Source organism: Rhinolophus ferrumequinum, chromosome 11 (genome assembly GCF_004115265.2).
Source record: "Rhinolophus ferrumequinum isolate MPI-CBG mRhiFer1 chromosome 11, mRhiFer1_v1.p, whole genome shotgun sequence".
Classification (NCBI taxonomy): domain Eukaryota; kingdom Metazoa; phylum Chordata; class Mammalia; order Chiroptera; family Rhinolophidae; genus Rhinolophus; species Rhinolophus ferrumequinum.
In genome coordinates this window covers 4,383,985-4,392,469 of record NC_046294.1, presented here as the reverse complement: position 1 = coordinate 4,392,469, position 8,485 = coordinate 4,383,985, and the positions used below count along the sequence as shown (strand labels likewise).

Sequence of the window (8,485 nt, the reverse complement as noted above, 5' to 3'; positions counted from 1 at the left end):
CTGCTTCACTGTGTGTCCGGGGGCAATGTCCCCTCCCCGAAAAAAAACCCAACAACCCTGTGCCTCAGTTTCCCCCTCGGTAAAAACCAGGTACTTGCGGCCCTACAGGTGACACACCTGCTTCCGGGCCCCGGGCCCTGCGGGGTGAAAGCCCCGAGCCCGACCCTGCGCCGGGAGGAGCCCGGGCGGCCTTCCCCGCGGGAGGCGGGGGGCGCAGGGAGGGCCGTGGGGAGAGCGCGCAATGACCGCCTCGCCGCCGGCCGGCTCCGGGGGGCGCCCGCGGGAGGGCGCGGCCGGCGCGGGGGGCGCGGGCGGGCGGCAGCGGCGGGGGGCGGAGACGCGGCGCGGCTTCCGCTCCCGCGCCTCCTCCCTCCTCCCCCGTCGTCCTGGTCCGCGGCGCCCGAGGGGGAGGCGGCAGGCGCCGGAGCCGCGCGAGGAGCCGCCGCGCCGCGCCATGGAGCCCGAGTGAGCGCGGCGCGGGCCCGGCCGGCCCCGGATAACATGGAGGCGGCGCCGCCCCGGCCGGCGCCGCCGCTGCTGCTGCTCGCACTCTGCTGCAGCCTGGCCCCCGCCGCGGGTAGGTGGGCGCGGGCCGCAGGGACAATGGCCCGGACGCCCTGGCGGCCCGCGGCCAAGTGCGCGGCGCGCGGTAGCCACTTTACAAGTTGGGGGCGAGTTGGGGCGCGCGCCGCGGATCCCCGCTGCTCCCCGCCGTCCCCGCTGCCCGGGGGCCGCGCGCGGTCCCTTTGTCTCGCCCGCCAGGGCCCCTCCCGCGGACGCCGGGCCCGTCCGGAGCGTCCCGGGGCGGCGAGGAGGGTGCGCAGGCGGCGCCGACCCCGCCAGGTGCGGCGCGGCGCGGGCGGGTCCTCACCTGCCCGGGCCCCGGGGCGCGCTCGGAAGTGCGCCCGCGTGAAGCCAGCGGGCGAGGCCGTGCTGGGACCCTGGGCAGGCACCGAGCGGGGACTTTCGGCCCGGAGACAGGCCTGGCCGCCCTGCGTTGGGAACTCTTTGGCGAGCCTGTTTCCGATGGCCGCGCAGCCGGCCTGCGAGCTCCGAGAACTGATTTAAGTTGCAGAAAAAGTTCTGAGACAGGGCGCGGGGCGGCCTGGCCTGTTGCGCTGGCCTTTCATCTGCGTCGCAGTAGGTTTCCAAACGGACTGACACCTGCCAGGTGCCTGGACGATACGTCTGGCCGCTGGGGCCCCAAACAGTGACGCCCGGCCCGTGTCCACCCCAGGGGCCGACTGTGTGGGGCCACCGCGGGGGTGACCTGGTCCCAGAGCGTGGCGTGGTGGGGCAGCGTGCTGGTGCCTCAGTTGGGCACAGCCTTGGGGAGATGGAGGGCTGGGGACCTTTCTCTCCAACTTTTGGTGTGTCCCAAGGGGTGGAGTTGAGGTCGGGAGGGCTCAGGAAACCTAAGCGCCTGCGAAACGCTACACATGTTCTTTTAATTTGGAGATTGCCATGTGGTTTTTGAAGCAAGTCTCTCGCTACCTAAATCATTATCTTCTGACGTGAGTGTTGTTTTTCTGCAGTGTGGCTGGCCAAGTAGACACGGCCAGCAAGTCCTGTGCTCTTGGGGCTGCTGTTCTGCTGGTGGCCGTTTTTTGGGGGGGGCAGGGGGCCTCGGGTGCCTTTGTCTGAGCCTCTTCAAGACAAACAAGACAAACAGCTGTCTCTCTGGATATTTCCAGTGTGGACATTGCAGCGAGGTGTACTGGCCTGGCTCTGTGGTCACATTCCCAGGGCTGTGGCCCCTCCACTGAGGTTTGGGGGGGGGGGGTGTTGCAGAGAGGCCATGGTTTCCTCAAGTCCCCCTGCCTCCTAGCCCAAGCCTAGAGACTGTCAGTGGTTTCCCCCCAAATTTGTCTCTCTCAGGAACGTGTTTACGTTTCTCGGCCATGTCTGATACTAGCAAAACAAGGTGACGACAAAACAATGACAGTATCTGGGTAGTTCAGGCCAACGCTGCTCCTTTTCTTTCCGGAAATGCCTGGAACATGGAGGCAAAAGGGTTTTTTTTGGGAAGATGTTTGTTTTAAAGGTGGGGTTTCTTAGCCGGCTCTGTTGATCTGCACTTCCTTGCAGTTTGGGATTTCCTGTACCTTTCGGGGTGATGGTTCCTGGAGGCGAATGCCTGTCGTTGTGTGGTTCGAGCCCCTAAGAAGATGAATCGTGTGTGGCGTTCAGTTGTGTGTGAGGCAGAAATAGAGCTGATTATTTTAACATTAGGAAGCATGTCAGCACGAGGGTTTTAGTGCACCAGCTGATGGGGTGACCCAGGCCTAAAATGGATGGACAAGTCCTGGGGCTGTTCTTGATATGGTATGTCCCTGATTTCTGTGTTCGATTTATGCATCCGTCCGGAGTGCAGCCAGTAAGTTGGTAGCTCATTATTTTTCCTGATTGCTTCCTGTTGCAATTTGAAGCTGTGAGCCCACGGAAGTGCCTTTGTTCCTGGTCCCGGTACTGGGAATGGCCCAGGCCGCTCCCCTCTGTCCCCACAGCACTTGCTCCAGGCCCAGCCTGTCCAGGACTGGCCCACTGGGAGGGCCCAGCGGGTGGCTGTTGAGTAAACTAAATGCCGTGTGGAGTCCACTGAGAGAGCCCCCCCCCAAAGGACTCTGTGCTTTTCAAAGCAGGGCCCACATGCCTGTAACCTCCCGTTCGGATCCAAGAATTTCCCCAGTCAACCCAAACGATCCAGCATTTGCTGTGGAGATCCCGTCGTATTTGGAACCCGTCTAATTTCAGCAGCACTGTGTCACCGCTCAGGCATTTGCCAGAATTTGCACACTGGTTGGGCGGGGGTGTGTGTGGGGGTGCAGTCAGGTGAGGACGAAGCATGGCTGCCTGCCTATGGCAGGGGCTCGTCAGGGCTGAAGTGGGGGGGGGGGGCTTGGGGTCAGACCAACCTGGTTTACATACATGCTCAGCAGCTGGTTGACTTTGGACGACTTACTTAGCTTCTCTGCATCCAGTATCCTCACCTGGTTCCCCCCCAAGCCCAGGCAGTTGGGAGCATTAAATGCTGTGTGAGAAACCCTTGGCACCATCCCAGTCCCGGGTGAGGGACTGGTGGTGGCAGAGCTGCAGTTTCTGTTGTGTAACGGGGTCCTTGATCTTTCTGGTCTGGAAGGTCTAGAAGCTGTTATTACACAGTCTGGATTGTACTTCTCTGTGTGACCTTGGTTATCTCGTTTACTATCTGACTCATTTCTTGCTGTGACACAGAGACCGGTGCTGAACTGTGTGGACAGAGCCCAGGTGGCTGGGGGTCTAATCTGCGCCTTGCTGCCTACTCTGGGAGGGGAGCTTGGGCAGCTGACTCTCCCTTTGTGTGCCTCAGTTTTCTCTTCTGTAAAATGGGGCTAATAATATAATACTTCCTACCATGAGTTTAGTGAGTAACACGAGCCTGGCGCTGTACCAGCTCTTATTATGGTTGATGTTACTCTTTGGCGCCTGTGTGAGGTGCTGGGGATAGAATGACAGATGAGGCCCCCAGCCTTTGCTGCCAGCCATTCTGTGTAGAGAAAGAAGCTGACTAAACAGCTAGGGGAGAGGGGGGCCCAAGGGGTTCCCCCTCACAGTCCCAGAGCCCTGTCCTCAGGGACCAGGTGGTCTCCTCCGTTGAAAGAGGCCAGATCACGCTGCAGAGTCTGGATGTGAGCCAGAAGGCGATGGAAGCTTCTGGAAGACTTTGGTTGGGGGGATAGGAAACACATGCTAGATTCAGGTCTGTCCTAGGTGAAAGGTGTTGAACTAACCTTTTTTTTTTTTTTTTTTAATTGAGAAGACATACACATAACATAAAATTAACCATTTTCAAGTGTACGATTCAGTGGCGTTTAGTAGATTCACAATGTTGTACAACGACCATTTTTTATCAAGTTCCAAAACATTTTCATCACCCCCAAGTAAAGCTCCATTCCCATTACATAGTAGCTCCCATTGCCCCTGCTTACCAGTCGGCTTTCTGTCTGTTCTGGAATTTCATCTACATGGACTCCTACGCTATGTGACCTTTTCTCCTGGCCTTTTCACTTATTTAGTTTTACGGTTTTGAGGTGCATCCGCTTTGGAGCACGTGTCAGCACTCCATTCCTTTTCACGGCTGAACGATATTCCATCAGATGGATAAAGCACATTTGGCTTTTCCACTCCCCCATTGTTGGGTACTTCTCTCAGTGGGCACAGGCTGGGGGCTGTGATGTCCCCGTGGGGTTAGGACAGTGGAAGCTATTTTAGGCTGGGCAAGGACTTGGGCAGGTTAGCATTTAGCTGCTCCCGCCTTGGTTCAGAGACGTGAGAGCTGATGGGGAAGGGGGCAGAGGGGACAAGTTAAGGGCTGGTGCTGGCCTCTGGGGGAGCAGGGGTGCTGGGAGGTAGAGTCAGTGCCATGTTCAGTGTTACAGAAGCCCTGAGCGAAACTGGATATTTGTGGCTTATGAGGTCACTTAGCCCACTCTCAAAACTGGGAGGCTCTGTTGGGAGTGAGGGGCTGTGTCCGGCCCCTTCCCTTTGGGGGCCTGTTGACACATTTGCTCAGAAAGTGGTGGTGTGTGTGCTGGAGACAGGCCCCCTCTGCAGGGCCGTCCCAGGGACAGCACGGGTCCAAGTGCTGACATGCAGAGGCAGCTGCGGTTGCACAAAGAGCCGGCCCAGGGTCCCGCCCGCTGCGCCAGGCTGGTCTCTGCTTTCTCTTTAGCTCTGGAAAGCAGTTTGCTAGCTCTCAGCCTGTTTCGTCATCTGCAAAACTAGTTGGGGTTCAGGAGCCAGTGTCAGGAGGGACCCGGATGGAGGTTGTTCTTTGGACAGGCCATTGTGTGAAGGACATGAGAGGTTCTGTTCTAGGCCTCCAGGTTCCCTTTTAAAAGCGCCCCGAGGTTCCAAGTCCTACTACCCTCATTCAGTTGGAGGCCGGAAGGTGGTGTGAGATGTTGGGTGTCGGTGTCTGGTGCTCATTTGCCCGTGAAGGGTGGCTGGCAGCCCCGATCCAGGCCAGAGCCCCAGCCGGGAGCAGACCTGGCTGCTGGCCCTTCCCCGGTAAGTGGGGAACCTCTGTGCCTCTAAGCCACGTGGGGCATGTGCCAACCAGGGCGCACCCTTGCCCACATTAGTTCTGCCCAGTCTTGAGCCCCGAGCAGGCCGGTTATCTGTGTGGCTCTGGGGCCAGTCTTTGGTTTCTAATTTGTCCCAGTTTGCCTGTCACCCAGTAGGGGACAGTTAGCTCTCCACTGGCCTGCCCACTGGCTCACCCTGCCTGGTAGTATTCGCCTCGTGCTCTTGAGGTAGCAGCAGCCACCTGGCACTGGAACCTCGGGTTGTGATCAGTCTGCCCAGGTCACATGTCCTTTGTCTCTTGCTTTGGACCCCCTGGAGGTTGTCATGGTGGCGTCACCTGTGAGGAGGTGGGGAGATACTACTTCCTGAGTATTTTATTTGCTTTATTGGTCAGTATTTAATTCAACATACACTGTGTGAGTGCTTTCAGTTTGCCTTGATGTAATTTTTCTAGTGGCTAAACTGAAGCGAGGATTTGCTCAGGGAGGAGAGTGGTTTAGCCTTTTGGGGGTCTCTCATGTCCCTCGGAGAATCTGATGAAGGCTTCTCTCCCAGGAAGTCTGTTGCCCTCTGGCGCTAGCAGTGCTGGGTGTGCTGGGACCGTGCAGCTTAAGAGGGGGCTGTCTGGGCCGGGACGGGTAGAGAGGGCTCCCTAGAGGCATAGCGAGGTGGTGGCCTGCAGGCTGGCCTGGACCCAGAGCCTCAGCGTGTGGCTGAGCTGGACCTCCCCGTCTGGGCCCCTCGCTGGCCACCGCACCGTGCCATTCTGCCAAGGGCCCCACCAGTACTCACAACTGCCCACAAGGCCTTTGGTGGTCATCAGAACTCTGTCCTCAGAGGCCCTGGAGACAGGGCCCAGGGGCCGAGCTGCCAGACTGCCCGTGTGAGGTTGGCAGGTCACTCAGCTTGCTGTGCCTCAGGCTCTTCATCTGTAAAACATGATGCCAGTGGTACCCACTGCATGGGGCTGTGTGAAACTTCAGGGTCCAAGCTGGTAGTGTTCAGGCTTTCTCTGTGGGACTGGGCAGCAGGGGTGGGCCGAGTGGGCGGGCTGACCAGCCCTCGCCAGGCTGACACTTACCCTCCTGTGTCTGGCCTGCTGGTTGCCGTCACATAGGGAACTGTCCCTGGAGCTGAGGCCCAGAACTGTCCCCAGGGTCCCCTCATGCCTGGCACGGCACACAGTGCGCTCCATGGGAGCAGGTGTGGGCCCCTGGGGATCCTTAGATCCGGCGGTTTCTGCTGGCCTGGCTGAAAAACTACTGTCCTGGGATCTGCCTTCCCCCTTTCCTTTTTGATTCTTTTAAATTCAGAGCCACTTTTTTATAGTGGTAAAATATATGTGACATAAAATTTGCCATTTTCACCATTTTTATGTGTACAATTCAGTGGCATTAATTGCATTCACAGTGTTGTGCAAACATCACCTCTGTCTATTCCCCAGTGTTTTTATTACCCCAGATGGAAACTGCACCCGTTAAGCATTCCCCATTCCCCCTGCTCTGCAGCCCCTGGGCACTTCCAATCTGCTTTTCTGTGTCTAGGCATTTATCTACTCTAGGTACCTCCTCGTGGAGTTGGCCACTATTTGTCCTTTTGTGTCTGGCTTATTGCTTTCCGTGTAATGTTTTCAAGGTTCATCCAAGTTGTGTGTGTGGAAGCACCGTTCCTTTTTATGACTGAATAATATTCCATTGTGTGGATGGAACATACTTGGTGTATCCGTTCATCCCTGATGGACACTTGGCTTGTTTCCACCTCGGGCTACTGGGAAGGATGCTGCCGTGATCATGGGGGTACAAGTGTCTGTTTGAGTCCCTGCTTGCACTTTTGGAAGTGCTGGATCACAGGGGCAGTTCTGTGTTTAATATTTTGAGGAACCATCAAACTGTCTTCCACAGAGGCTGCACCGTTTTGCATTTCCATCTGCAACGCACAGGAATTCCAGTCTCTCCAATCCAGCCAGCACTTCTTTTCTCCTTTTTTAGTTCCAGCCGTCCTAGTAGGTGTGACGTGGTACCTGGTTGTGGCTTTGAGTTGCGTGTTCCTGGTGGCTAATGGCATTGAGCATCTTTACATGTGCTTGTTGGCCACTTTCTTTTACAAATATATACCAGGGGTACCCAAAAAATGTACACACATTTTTAAGAGATGTTATCTATGCACAAGCAGTAGCTGGCTGTAATCAGAAGTGTCTGGACGCTGATGGGAACCAGTTTGAGCACCTCTTGTAATCGCAGAAGTCAAACGTGACCTGTATTCATCTTTTGGTATCGGTATATATTGAGTATTACAATTAATACAGGTTTTTCCTTTCTTAAAATGTGTATACATTTCTTTGGCACCCTCTGTATATGTTTTAAATGCAATATATCCATGAATACATATAAACAGCTTAAGCATGGACCATGGTCCCCTCTTTTGTGACGATGGTTTGTTGCCTGTTTTAGTTCTCTTCTCCAAGATGACCAGACCTTTAATACGTTTTTTTTTCACGTGTTACATTTTTTTGAACATGTACTCCTATCTTTTGCATAAATCCAGTCACTCCCTATCATCCTATAGCGTGTCTTTTTCACTTGCTAACTTATCAAAACCGTTTTCTATATCTTTACTTGTAGGTCGTCATTCTTTTTAAAAGCCAAGTACTATTTCACAGTACAGGTGTACCGTACATCAGGGCCTTGCCCCAGTTCAAGGGCATTTATGTATTTCCAGGCTCTGTTGCAAGGCCTGACACAGTGAACGGCATGGTTCACACTTGTGCACGTGTATGCAAGCATTTCCGTAGGATACATTCCTTGTCAAAGAGTATATCCACTTATAAGTTTACAAAGATACTCACAAATTCCTCCAAAGGCCCTTTTAACCATTTTACCCATTTTCATGTGTGCAAAAGCCCTTTTGGAGGAATTTTATACCCAATTTATACCCTACCAGGCATCAGTGAGAGAATGTGCTTTCCCGTATCCTCTCCGAAGCTAGCAATTACCAGATTCTATTTTTCAAAATCAATTTGGTTAAAACTATAATGCATTTTGACTTGCATTTCCCTTGTTACCGGCTGATTGGCCATATTTATTTTTCTGCGTATTGCCTACTCTTCTCCTTAGCCCATTTTTCTGTCAAGTTGTTTATCTTTTTCTTATTGCTTTGTGGGAACTCTTTATTTGGTGTGGACATCAATTCTTTGTTATATGGTTTTTGTTCCCCTAGGTTTTTCTCTGGGTTTTGTGTTTTATATTCAGAAATTCTTTTGTCTGCTTTTTAAGGCGGGGGGTACAGTATGAACTGTCCCTGCCACCTCCCCCCTCAGTAAGTAGACAGGGAGGGGTCCCAAGACCTTAACTGACAGGCTCATCCTATCTCCATTAATTTAAAATGCCACTCTTTCATGTACAGTGTCCACAGATGCTTG

General features: G+C 54.6%; 1 protein-coding gene across 1 annotated transcript in view; it reads left to right on the top strand.

The window, feature by feature from the left end:
* The first annotated feature begins 386 nt into the window (after positions 1 to 386).
* LRP5 (LDL receptor related protein 5) overlaps positions 387 to 8,485 on the top strand; it is a 103,598-nt gene continuing 95,499 nt past the window's right edge. The window contains exon 1 of the mRNA XM_033119194.1: positions 387 to 577. Within this exon, the coding sequence (XP_032975085.1) occupies positions 502 to 577 (76 nt within the window). The 5' untranslated portion in view covers positions 387 to 501. The remainder of the gene's footprint in view (positions 578 to 8,485) is intronic.